The sequence below is a fragment of the Peromyscus maniculatus genome, chromosome 1 (assembly GCF_049852395.1).
Source record: "Peromyscus maniculatus bairdii isolate BWxNUB_F1_BW_parent chromosome 1, HU_Pman_BW_mat_3.1, whole genome shotgun sequence".
NCBI lineage: Eukaryota > Metazoa > Chordata > Mammalia > Rodentia > Cricetidae > Peromyscus > Peromyscus maniculatus.
Window position 1 is genome coordinate 185,820,202 of NC_134852.1, and position 14,039 is coordinate 185,834,240.

General features: G+C 37.9%; 1 protein-coding gene across 1 annotated transcript; it reads left to right on the forward strand.

Moving 5' to 3' along the window:
• Window positions 1-587: 587 nt before the first annotated feature.
• LOC102915178 (gastric triacylglycerol lipase) lies at window positions 588-13,838 on the forward strand. The gene is made up of 9 exons (XM_006984020.4): window positions 588-699; window positions 854-971; window positions 2,213-2,411; window positions 3,429-3,538; window positions 5,061-5,197; window positions 9,621-9,767; window positions 11,553-11,624; window positions 12,074-12,145; window positions 13,521-13,838. Exons 1-9 carry the CDS (start codon window positions 595-597, stop codon window positions 13,749-13,751), a joined length of 1,191 nt encoding a protein of 396 aa, XP_006984082.1. The 5' UTR covers window positions 588-594; the 3' UTR covers window positions 13,752-13,838.
• The last annotated feature ends 201 nt before the right edge of the window (window positions 13,839-14,039 follow it).

Consider the following 14,039-nt stretch of genomic DNA (forward strand, 5'->3'; position numbering starts at 1 on the left):
GTGAATGAATGAGAGAATGAGTGAATAAAGAGTGAATAAATGCTGTAATAATATCTGAAAGAATGTAACAGAGTAGAGAGAAGAAATGTGTAGATGTAACTGTGCAAAAGAGGTACTTGGCTGTGTGGAGAATTTATGGAGAATGTAACAGTGTGAAATGTAACTTGGCTGTATGGAGAATATAACAATGTGGAATGTATCTTGTGGAGACAGATTTTCAGAGAAAGAAATTTTTCTAGATGAAAAAGAGTAAGTTACCATCAGAAAGCATGTGTTTTCTTATTTTACCCCTCAGATAGGTAGAAACTAATTTCTAAATACCCTCAAATAGAAAAAGTCTAGCCCTCAGGTAGATAATTTTTTTTCCTAAACTGTTTCTACCTTTGTGGATTCTTTTGCATACCCAAGTGGTAGCTGGAGGCTGGCCCCCCAAGCTACCATTAATCTCCCAGGTTTTTGCTCAACAGACTATAATCAAACTCAATCATCCCTATACGTCTCTTGGAAGTAAAATCGTCACAAACTCTGAATGTTATAGAAGCACTGTGGGTTAACCACAATATAGCTTATCCTTTTGTTTCAGGGCAGACCAAGATGTGGCTGCTGTTGACAGTAACAAGTGTGATATCTGCATTCGGAGGGACACATGGCTTACTGGGGAGACTGGCTCCTGAAAGCCCTGAAGCAAACATGAATATTGTGAGTTACTGAGGGATACTACTGGAATTAGAGTCACAATGGGTCTATACGTTTAGTGCAGTTTTAACTTTTAGTTAAAATTCATTAGAAAATCTGTTAGATGCATTTTAAATTAGTTAAAACATAAACTTTTATTTTTAATTTTTCTTCTCAGAGCCAGATGATAAATTACTGGGGATATCCTAGTGAAGAGTATGAAGTTATTACTGAAGATGGCTACATTCTGGGGATCTACAGAATTCCTTATGGGAAGAAAAATTCAGAGAATTTAGGTACAAACTCCCTCCATTCCCTCATTGTCTCTCTTTTCTTCCTTACCATTTCCCCTTTCCTTCCTCCATCTCTCCATACATCCCCTATCTTTTTCTACTTCTTTTTTCCCTTTTCATTTCTTTCTAAGGACTTTCTAAATAAGTCCTGATCACTCTGGAAATGCAACACAAAATTGTATTTCCAATCTTAAATAGATAGCAATCAAGTCAAGGAGGCAGAGGAATGAGAAAGTGATCATGATAAAAATGCATTCCTGTCGCTATATACAGACTATTAAAGGCTTCTAACACAGCTAAAGAAATCGGGGACCATCACCACTTTCTATTTTAGAACATCGATGTCTTCAATTTCATAGTATGTGAATTATTTATCAATAAAGATTTTATAAAATGTAAAAAAAAAAGAAAGAAAGAAATCATGGACCATTTCTTTCAACACAGTAAGTAAGCTGAATCCCAGTGCATGAAAAGAGTTAACCAACTTGTATTGTAGAGGGGAAGGTTGGGAGGCAGCAAGAAGTCTATTTCCTAAATAGATAAAGGTCATTTTATTTTGACGATATTGTTAAATTTTCATTTCTTTTTCTCATTACAAAAAATAGTGAAACATAACTTTATTACTCTTAACTTACATTTACACAGTGCTTAATTTCCTTAGACAATCCTTGTAATATGTTTATTTACATACAACTGGCATATAACACAGTGAGCATATTTCATGTATACAAAATGAGATGAGGATGTAGCTAGTGGTACATTTGCCTAGCATATACAAGGTCTTGTGTTGATAAATGTGAATGCAATAAATAAAAATAAAAATAAAATGTATTCACCAGAGCGATTGTTCAGCGGTTAAGAGCCCTATCTGCTGTTACATAGGACTTGGCTTCAGTTCTCAGAATCCACACGCTGGCTGCTCACAACTGTCGGTAACTCCAATTCCAGGAGATCAGATGCCATCTTCTGGTCACTGAAGACTTCTGCAAACATGTGGTGCATATAAACTCATACAGGTTTACACAAATACATAGAAATAATAAATAAATAAATAAATAAATAAATAAATAAATAAATAAATAAGATGTACAATTTGATCACTTTTGGCACATTGAAACAAGCTGGAGAAAAAGATAATTAGATGTCAAAGACAACCTTAACAAAGTGAACATACTTGATTCTAACCACATGTCTATCTACCATAAAGAGTAAGTTCATAACATTTGAATAATCTTCTTCCCTAGGCCACAGACCTGTGGTGTTTTTGCAGCATGGTTTGCTCGCATCAGCCACAAACTGGATCGCAAATCTGCCCAACAACAGCCTGGCCTTCATTTTGGCAGACGCTGGCTATGATGTGTGGCTGGGGAACAGCCGAGGGAACACATGGTCCAGGAGAAATTTATATTTTTCTCCAGACTCAGTTCAATTCTGGGCTTTCAGGTAAAGAAAGAGGATAATTCAAAATGGGCATGTATCTGGGCTCTACAAGCAGGGCCGTTGTCACTTTCCCATCCCTACTCTAGGTAGGAGGTGAAGAACCGTATCATTCTAAACCAACATTTGAATCTTCTATATACCTCACTTCTAGGGTAGTTTTCCTTCAAGTTTGCTATTATCTCCATACCCAAGATCAAGAGATGCTTAAAAATGCTTTTCCAAATAAAATTAACAACACAGCCAAGGGGAGGATGCAAGGCAACTCCCCATGCCTAGAAAGTTCCATGGAGAGAAGCCAGTAGACTGGGGAGGTGTCATAACTGGAAGGAGGGACAGTAACCTGCATCAGCATCAAAAGTCCAGAGTTTGGGCACAGGGAAGCTATCAAAGGTACCCAATTCCTTCTTGTGCCCTACTCTTGGAGGTCAGAAGAGCATCTGGCTGATGTTGCTGAGGTACAGGAATGCTTCAATGGTTCTGAGAGCTGATAGGAAGCCCATGTGTGCATGGTGTAGTGAGTAAGAGGGAGACAGTGACACAAGACAGCACTAGTGATGTTGACAAGGACTGGGTGTAGAGAGGGTGTTGAAGTTCATTCTGTGCACTATGAGAAGCCACTAAAAATTGTTCGAGTTCTCATTTATCACTCTGGGTGATTTGAGAAGAATGTATTACAGGGATGGGACTCATATTAGATGGAGTTTTAATATAGAGTTCAAGCGCTTATTAAATCTGCTATCCTATTTCAGGTATGAAAATAATTCTCACTCACAGATACTATCTTGTTTAGATTTTATTGCAGCCGTTTGTTATGCATTGTTTGAAAAAGATGACCTTTGCTTACAAGCATCCCCCCACCAGAGGCACCTGGCACCAACTAAGGGTTTATAATTGGCAATAATTAAAGTGTCTAGTTTTTCTATTTCTCAAGTGGAGATGGAGTTTTCTCAGTAAATATGCTCGAGTTTTAGAAACTATAACAAGAAAATGCATTTTGTTTGATTTTCTTTTTTCTTACAGCTTTGATGAAATGGCTAAATATGACCTTCCAGCCACAATAGACTTCATTGTACAGAAAACTGGACAAGAGAAGCTGCACTATGTTGGCCATTCTCAGGGCACCACTATTGGTGAGTAAAAACACTGACACTGGATACAGTTCCTATACCACTGCCCGGTAGCATAGCCACTACTATGCAACTTTATAAAATGCAATAACCACTGCAATCCAGTGATATAAGGACTGGAGATGGACAAATCAAGCAGTGAAATTAATAACTCTAGCAAGCAGCGTGAGTCTTCATCAATAGTTCAATAGAATGGCTCCAATACCAGTCAAATCACCTGACTCTCAAGGCAGCATGTTCAAGCTTCCTAGTTAAATTTGTTCTTTCCATTTCATCATTTTTTAAATGGATACCAGATCATTTGCCCAAATAATATACCAAAGAAGATAAATTAAAATCTCTGGCTTTATATTACTTAAATGGGGGAGGGGGCAGAAAAGTAACAGATTAAAAGTACCATAGAGTTCAACAAACTATGGTAATGCTATGGGAAATATACCTCATGGAGGATTTTAGGGAGCTTCAGAGGGCTTTTGAAGCTATTTTCAACAGAGAAATCCTGCAAACACCCTTTGAGTAAAGACATAGAAGAGTCATGTGCATGCGTGGTAGCCTGATGTTCTAAGGAGGGAGAACAGCAAATATATCCAAAGATGAATAACAAGTTCAGGGAGCAGCAGTGACACTGTTCATCATGGGAATGAGTCAGAGTAAGGGACAATGAGAGAGAAACAGAGTGTGATGACATTGCAGCAGCTTGGAAGAACAGCGTGTTCAGGGTTCTTTAAATAATATAAGGACATCAGCCTTTAATATCAGTAGAAAGGAAATCATAAAGGAGAGGCGAGGTCTTAGCACATGCTTGAGTTATTCCTTCATTTACAAGATGAGAGTTCTGTGATAAAGGAAACAAAGTCAGAGGTAGTCATCCTGATGTGGAAGGGGCAGCCCAGAATTCTGGAATCCCAAAGGAGGATGTGTTTACTACTTACAAAAGCTATGTGAAACGAAGCCTGAGAGGTAGTTGTTGGAATTACCTTCCTAGAAATCATAGGCATCTTTGTTGTTGCTGTTGGTGGTTTTTTGAAACAAGGCTGTCCTGTGTAGTTCAGGTTGACTTCAAACTCCTGACCTCTTGACTCAGCCTCCAGAGTGTTGAGATTGCGGGCATCTGCCAATAACTGTGCCTGGTGCAGGGGCTCTCATATCACTAACTTTCTGTTGCACACACTTAATATAACTTAGTGTTTTGTAACTAACAGGTTATAAAATTATTGAATTGAGGCGTAATGCAACAGTGTGCGTACAGCTTATCAAGATAAGTAAAACCACTTGTGTTGACAGTGAATTACTCCACTCTGCCTCTATCTTGAGTTAACTGAAGACTGAACGTCTTAATTCTTGCTCATTAGTGGATATTTAAAGAGCCATCGCTATGATTACACTATCTCGAAAAACTAATGTGCCAGTTTCACAGCTTGCTTCATGTGGCATTTTAGCAAGTCCAAAATAATATCACACTTGTGAAAACAGAACAGCACACACATGCACACACCTTCTTTACTGATGGTCTGTTCTATTTCAGGTTTTATTGCCTTTTCTACCATGCCTGAACTGGCTAAAAGAATCAAGACCTTTTATGCACTAGCTCCAGTTGCTACTGTGACATATGCACAAAGCCCTTTGAAAAAGCTTTCAGTTATTCCTTCATTTCTTTTCAAGGTATGTGATTCTATTTAAGGTATCCAGTTGCCACTGGATTTCAAAGTGAACAAAGTAAATCTATGTTCCTTAGGGATGAACATATTCTTATCCGCAAACTAAATTGTATGTGTTTATATTATCTCTCTCATGGTGTTAAAATGTATTGATACCCTCTATCCTCTGAGATCCCCATTTATTCCTTTGGTTTTGATCAGGATAGAGTGGGTTGTCAATGTCATAAGTGTTTTGCTTTTTCAAGGGTGTTTCACTGTCCAAGCATTCTACACACCTGTGTCAAGGTAGCGTTTCTACCTCCAAAATAGGAAATGGGATGTTAAAAACAGAGAAAAGTAGGTAGGGCCATAGAAACTTGGAAGAGGAGGAAAAGAAGGGAGAGAAGGGAAGGAAAAAATAAAGCAAAGAACTTAACAAATGAACAAAGTAAATACTGTATAACCTCCAATTAAAGGCTCTTGGTCTGCCTAAGAACTCTTGTCCCAAGAAATGGAAATTTCATAGGACAGTACTATGGACTTGAATAGACCATAAATATTTAGTGCCTGTTGAACAGGTACATCTAGGAATGAAATAATAGCACTTTCCTATTCAAATGCTTAATGCCCTACTTTTCTTGCACTTGAGCCAACACATGCAGACACACCTGCACATTTGGACAATTTCCTTTATAAGAATGATTCAGTCTGAAGCTATAAGTACAGTACAGTAATTATATCTTTCTCTTTTCACTCTAAATTAGCATGCACACCTAAAGCCAAAAACACTGCCTACAGTCAAATGTATTAACAAAGCTTTTATGCAAAAAAAAAAAAAGCTTTTATGAAGCATTGAGATGGCTGCGACCATTTCCTGCTGCACCGAGCCTCTTATGTTCAGATTATCAGGTAGCAAGTACAGAGAAACTGAAAGGAGAAGGCACTCAGACATTAAATCACAGGCATGAAACAGAATTGCGGGTATAATCTAGTACTAATTAGTCTGAAACACTATTTCCTAGCCATGTTTCCTTGGGTATAAAATTGAGAAAGCAAAATATCTCAAACCTCAACACAACTGAGTCTAAAGATTTTCCTAGAGATATCTCTCTGAGTCCCCATTTTTTCCCTCCTGATCTCATAATTTATTACTCAAATCACATGTGTTGATATGTAATTATGACAGTCTGCCATGTTATTTCATGGTTTGATTCCATAATCTTTATTACTCCGGCTGACTTATAATTCATCGTGTCTTCTACTTGCTCCAAGAGGCTATAAAAGTCCTCAATTCAGTAATACACACTGAATCTGCTCTTTCCATTTCACAATTTCATTGAGAGAATTAAATGAGAGAAAGAGGGGGTAAAATATCTCAATGAGTACATTGCTGCCATGTATGACAACCTAAGTCCAACTACTGGGACACATATGGTGGGAGGAGAGAATGAAAGATTCCCACGGGTTGTCCTCTAATCACACACCTTCTGTGGCACATATGTACCCCTCCGTCCCCCCCCACACACATAATGAATATTTTATTTTTGAGAATGTATAACATCATTTCCCCCTTCCCCTTTCTCTCTCCAAACACTTCCACATATCCCTCCTTGCTCTCTTTCAAATTCATGACCTCTTTTTTCATTAACTGTTGCTATACACATATACACACATTCACATACCTATATATTCCTAATATAACCTGTTCAATCTGTATAGTGTTATTTGTATATATATTTTTCAGGGATGACCATTTGGAATCGGATAAACAATTGGTTTCTGCTTCCTTAGGAAAGGCTACCTCTCTAGTTATCAGCTTTTCTTAGTTGCCTGTAGTTCCTTGTGTAGGATAGAGTCCTCATAGTCTTTCCTCCTGTCCACATTACCATGTCTCATGGTGTCATCCTTGTTCAGCTCATGTTTAGGAGTCACGCTGGTGAGACTTTGTGGATGTAGCTTCTGGCATGACAAGGATCCACAGTGTCACAGCAAACTCTCTGGCAATCTGGCTCTCACAGTCTTTCTGGCCATCCTCCACAGTTCTCTGAATCTTAGGTGTGGGATGGTATTGTAGATGTATCACTTGACATTTGGCTGCACAACTCTGCATTTTGACTGATTGTAGTTTTCTATAATGATCTCTTGCCTGTTGCAAAGAGAAGTTTCCTTTATGAGGGGTGAGGACTACACTTACCTGTGGGCATAAAGGCAAACTATTTAGAATGTAGTTAGGGATTATGCTGGTTTAGCAAAGTGGTAGTTGTAGGTTCTCCCCAAAAATCCATGACTTTACTATGTCTGGGAAGTGAGATAGCTTTCTTGTATCCAAACAATTTCCTCTTGTTGAGTGGGTCTTAAGTCCAATTAGAGAGCTGTTTGTTACCATCATGCTATGTGTGTGACTACTGCATCCTTAGGGTTATCTCACCATGCTGGTCATTGTGTGGTTCATAGTTGTCATAGCTGATTAGAACTGTTAGTTGCTACCTCCTTTGGAAGTTTGCATGATGCCTTCTGGGACCATGAAAGCTAGTTCTCCTGGAGGAGGCATTTCAGTCAGTTCCAGCTCAAGGGTCTCTGGGTCCCATGTCTGAATTGCATGGTGTTTTCTTTTTCTTTTTCTTTTTTTGGTTTTTCGAGACAGGGTTTCTCTGCGTAGCTTTGCGCCTTTCCTGGAGCTCACTTGGTAGCCCAGGCTGGCCTTGAACTCACAGAGATCCGCCTGGCTCTGCCTCCCGAGTGCTGGGATTAAAGGCGTGCGCCACCACCGCCCGGCCTTCTGGACCTCTGGAGGAGCAGTCAGTGCTCTTAACCACTGAGCCATCTCTCTAGCCTGGTGTTTTCAATAGTAGGATCTTACCTTCCACCTGTGGTGGGCAACCAAGGGCAATAGCAATAGTCTGTAATATTTTGGAAGTCTCTTGGACAATCCTGATCAACAACTTCAATCAATCAAATGAGAGCCTCTCATGCTTGTTGTTGGGGTTTTTGGTAAAAGGTCTTTGGCTCTTGGAGAGAGTGTTATCAGTCCAGATGAGAAATTTTCATTTAAGCTCTATATGTATATTTATATAAAAAGTTTCATGTGTTGTAATTTTTTGGTTGATAGTTAATAGTAAAATTCCTCATGACTTTTTCAGACATTGTTGATGTTATTTTACCCTCCTTCCTCTTCTTCTGTAATTATCTCCATTCTCCTCCTTAATTAGAACCCATTCTTTATCTCGTTGCCTCAATCAGATCATTTGTACCCTAATATTCCTATCTTTATTGTTCCCCAACTTCCCCACCCTGGCAATGGCCGCTTTTTACTTTTCTGGTTTCATTGTTGCTCTAGGATATGTACTAACATATCTAAACATTTGGAGCTAGGAGCCTCGAAGAAAGAGAACATGGAACATTTGTCTTTCTGAGTCTGGGTTACCTCACTCAATATGGTCTTTTCTAGTTCTATCTATGTACTGCAAATTTCATTATTTCTTTTTTCTTTACAGTTGAATAGTAGTCCATGTTGTATGTGCTTTGCTTTTTTATTATCCATTCATCAACTGAAGGACATTTAGATTGTTTCCACATCCTAGCTACTGTGAATACAGCAGCAATGAACATAGTTGAGCAACTGTCTCTAGAGTATGATATGGAGTCCTCTGTGTACATGCCAATGAGTGGTATAGACAGGTAGATTTATTTTGTTGAGAATTCTCCACAGTGATTTCCTGAGTGGCTTCACAAGTTTGCAGTGCTCTCAACAGGGAGTGTGGGGCTTCCCTCCCCTCCCCTCAGCAATTGTTGTTTGTTGTTTTGTTGGTCTTTGCCGTTCTGACTCCGGTAAGATGAAATTTCAAAGTTGTTTTGATTTGCTTTTCTCTAATTGTTAGAGACAATTAACATTTTTGAGGTATTTCTTAGCTACCATGTTTTGTTTTGTTTTGAGAACTCTCTCTTCGGGTTCTATGTCAATTTTTTTAATGGGTTGTTTTTTTGTTTTGTTGTCCTTTATATGCTCTGGATATTAATTCTTTGCCAGAGGTATAACTAGCAAAAATTATTTTCCATTCTGTGGCTTCCTATTTGCCTAGTTGGTTCTTTCTTTAGCTGGGCAGAAGCTTATTAGTTTTATGAGATCTCACTTGTCAAGTGTTGGCCTTCTTAGGCTGAATCTCCTTCAGAACATCCTTCACTATACCTACATCATATATGGTACTGTCTATGCTTTCTTCTAGAAGTTTCACTGTTTCAGGCTTCACACTTATGTCTTTGATCTGTTTGGAGTTGGTTTTTGTACATGGTGATAGATACAGGTCTAAAGAACAGGAAACTCCTAAAACAACTTATAAAACTAAACAAAAATACAAGTATAATCACACTTGAATGAGTGGCTTCATCAGTTAAGTAGGCTTTCTACAGCTTGGCTGCTGCCATGTTCTAATGATGCTTTTGTTTTTCAGATGATATTTGGTGACAAAATATTCATGCCACACAACTTCTTTGATCAATTTCTTGGTACTGAAGTGTGCTCCCGGGAGCTGCTAGACCGTCTCTGCAGTAACGCTTTATTCATCATGTGTGGATTTGACAGGCAGAATTTGAATGTGGTGTGTATGCATTGTGACCTCCATTCAAGAAACTCTTTTCAAATGCTTTTGACTGCTTTATCATCACTTAGACATGGTATTTCACAAGAACTAAGAGTCATCTTACAATTGTGCCCACAGCACTACAGTAGACCTCAGAGAAATCACAAAGCTCATTCCAATTTCATCTCTGGTTCCCATTCAAAACCTTTGGCTGGCATGGCATTTACCTTCTGTGACAGAAGGGAATGAACCTTATTGGGCAGACTCTGCTGAAGACAATGCATAGTCATCAAATCAATGTCATAGATGCTTTTAATACTGCTGGTCACATCCACTGATTTTGTAAAAACTCATTGCAGTGAAGCTGTATAACAGCTTATCCATATCTTGACCTGCATTTTTATTCTCTGAGTTAGAGTTCTAAAGTTTTCATGAGAAAATCCAATATCATGAGGTCCATAAACATATGGATTCATATCAGCCTAATTTAAATCCTACTTTTGGAACTGATTTAAACTCCTGTATTGGTTTACACACACACACACACACACACACACACACACACACACACACACACACACTATTCTAAAGTTCAAATTAGCTGAAATATTTAATAGAGATAAAATATAACATAAAACACATAACAATGATCATAGCGTACACACATACATTACTATTCCACATACACACATACATTACTATTTCACATACACACATACATTACTATTCCACATACACATACTTCTGCTGGTTTTTGCTTTCTTTCGTTTTGCTTTTTTTAGGACCAGGTTCTACCACTGAAGTATATTGTCAGTATTTTTTAAATAGAATTTTTGGGGAGAGATAGGATCTTGGTAAGTTTCCCAGTCATTCCACAGCCAAGGCAGGGCTTTAATCAGAGATCTTCTTGACTCAGCCTCCAAGTAGCTGGAATTACAGGGCTATCCTGACTAATTTATACCGTTGAACTCCTAAAAAATTAATTTTATTGTGAAAATGTAGTATACTAACTTCTGTACTCATTGGGAACACAGTAGTGAAACTCAGCTACTGTCTCTATGGAGACTAAGGAATTTCAGTTGTCTTCTCAGTACCAGTGATCCACCTATAGATGGATAAGGGCATCTACATTTGTTTATATTTTTCTTTATGTTCCTTTTATGGTGGTAAGGGACTCCTTCTTCTTTTCAGTTTGAGGCTATTTCTCATTATGGATGAGGAAGGTAGCTGAACAACCTGTCCTTATTCCACCAAAAAACAAAACAACAACAACAACAACAAAAAAAAAACAGATTGATTCTTGTGTTATATCTATAAGAGTCTTCAGAGAAAGATAACAGTAAAATAAGGATGTAGAGAACAAACAAAAGTAGAGCTCTGGTCTTCCTTATGCTGTTTATATGGAGGGAGGTCTCACTCAGTCTCTTTGATGGCAGTTGACTTACTCCACAGTCTAAGACCCCTTATTGAATTGACCTACACAATCTGGAAATGGAACTTCAGAACACTAATGAGTCTGAGCAAAGTGATTTAGAGACCAGACAAAATACTATAATTAAATATATACAATAGCTATCATATATATATATGTGTGTATGTGTACAATTATTTAATATATATTAAAATCATGCAAAGCAAGGAACTTGTATATAATATTTAATCTCTTGTACTCTGATACTAAATAGAAAGTTGAGAATTTAGGTTCAGAAATTAGATAAAACTTTCTGGCCTCATACTGATGGTCACTTTTCAGAAAACAAATATATCTAAGCCTAAGTATATATGTGTGTGTTTGATTTCTAGAGTCGATTCGATGTGTATCTAGGGCATAATCCAGCAGGAACATCCGTTCAAGACATCCTCCACTGGGCCCAGGTATCATTATTAAATGTTGTTAACATTCATTTTGTGACATTGAACCTTTGTACTTAACCTAAAGCACATTCTTAAGATGTTCCTGACAGACAATTCTTCTATATATGTCAACCTACAAAAATAACTCTTAACCCATGTGCATGAAAATCTTATGAAAACATGTGCTTGAGTAACAAAGAAATAATTACTTTTATAATTTGACATGCAAAAAAAAAATTGAAACAAACCTGAATTTCCATTCACATATGCTCTGTACTGAGCATCACATATCCTAGATGGTTAGTAATTATTTGGAACAAGAAAATATATTCTCAATAATTACAAAAAATTGAAAATGAGATATTTGGAGGTTGAATTGCTTTCAAGTGGGTTATGAGAGCTTTTTACCTAATTAATTTTAATTCCTTCTAATTTTTAAATTAATTGTTATCTTTATATTTTTTTATTAGGTTGCCAGATCTAAGAAATTTCAAGCCTTTAACTGGGGAAGCCCATCCCAGAACATGTTACACTACAATCAGGTAAGTTTCTTGAGATTCAAATTGCTCACAATTTAAAAGACAGAGACATAAAGGAAAGAAAAGTATGATATTGAGTATCCATTTTTCAAAGTAATGCTGCTATCCAGTTTCCCATCATCCAATTACCATGCTCTGGAAATGAACCCTCAGAGTAAAGTCAGGTCCCATTCAAAGAGTTTCCACAAATTAACAGTATGGTCTTTGCACAGCCCAGCTTTACAACCCAGCCTCTTCACAATACATACTTTCTAAAGTGGAACGGGCTGAAATAAGTTAACAGTTGTGGGTATTCATGAGATTAAGTGGTTTTCTCATATATCAGCCTCTCCCTTTGGACAACCAGATGAATGATTTTATGAAACATATTTTCCACATAAAAGAAAAAGGTGGTGTGTTTTCAGGTCAAAGACAGACAGTTCTGAGCATGAAGATGCCTTGTAATCCTCATACATGCTATGGTACAAAGGATTCAGAGCCTGGAGTTGGTGTAATTGGTGGTCAATACAAATTTGCACAATAATTCACAGAGTAGGAAATTAATTGACAGGATATGAAAGGATATCTGTAACCCTTTGCTCCAGGCAAACTCTCAGGTTACCATTGGCTAATTTTGAGCAAGGCAAGTCCCCAATGTTAGTTTGTTACCCACTCTTCCTATTTAAACCTCCCCAATTTTTCTCCACAAGTGGTAGATATAAATAACCCTAATTTTCAATCTGCTGCAATCAATTTGACTAGATTTGATCTAGTCAAATCTTTGCTGAGGTGATGGATCAGTGGGTAAAGTGTTTGCTATGGAAGCCCAGTTTGTAATCACTTCCGTGTGCCCCTATTAGGAGGGAGGCAGAGACAGGAGAATTACCAGGAGGTCATTGGCCAGCTGGCCTGGTATATCCACCAGGGGATAATGGATGGCAAGGAGAGCATGAAAGCTGTACTCTAACTTCCACATGCACACATGGTTTGCATGTACCCATCCCATATACACACAAAAGAATCTAGTTAAATCCTCTTCCTTCAACTGAACTGAAAACTAGGTTTTTAATTGGTATGAATTGTCATCTAAAGCCCAACCATTTAGATCATAGTTTAGAACCAGCAGCAGCAGCATCACTGTTGAGTGTGAGATCACTGACTTTCCTCCCAGATCTGCTGAGTCAGTCTTTATTTTAACGAGACTCCTAGGTGATTGACAGACCTATTAGCAGTTGAGAAACATTGACCCAAACTATTATGTGTTCACTTTACTCTGTGGGCAATGGTGATTTTCTTGACGCTGTCATGAGACTTCATTTGGAACTAGCACACAATTGACACTGCTTCTGTCTGAAGTATGGTTGCCTCAACTTCACTTCTTTCACCTGTCATGTTTTAGAAAACGCCTCCTGAATATGATGTGTCAGATATGACTGTGCCAATTGCAGTGTGGAATGGTGGCCATGACATCCTGGCTGATCCCCGAGATGTTGACATGCTGCTTCCCAAACTCCCCAACCTGATTTACCACAAAGAGGTTCTTCCTTACAATCACCTTGACTTTATCTGGGCAATGAATGCTCCTCAAGAAGTCTACAATGAGATGATTTCCATAATGGAAAAAGATTGAAAGAATTATCTACATGCATTCCAAAATCCTTTCTTCCCTCATACACAGTTTTCTAGTGTTTAAAATGAATATTTTTTGATGTAATTTTGACTTTAGAAATACATATGCATCAACAAAGTTCTCATTTGTCAGTTTTTTATTTAAAGAGATACAACACTTCATTTGGAAGCTTATATTAGAAACACCTGAGAGAATACATTTCTGGGGCATGGTGAAAAATTTTTTTCTTTGGATCATCCCAAAATTCTTTTCTAGACTCAGTGTAGATTAGAAAGAGCCATGGTTCCT

Coding starts and splice junctions, on each gene's coding strand:
- LOC102915178 (XM_006984020.4), top strand. CDS start 595: ATGTGGCTGCTGTTGACAGTAACAAGTGTGATATCTGCATTCGGAGGG. Junction 5,198..9,620: donor TTCCTTCATTTCTTTTCAAG/GTATGTGATTCT, acceptor TTTGTTTTTCAG/ATGATATTTGGTGACAAAAT. Junction 12,146..13,520: donor ACATGTTACACTACAATCAG/GTAAGTTTCTTG, acceptor GTCATGTTTTAG/AAAACGCCTCCTGAATATGA.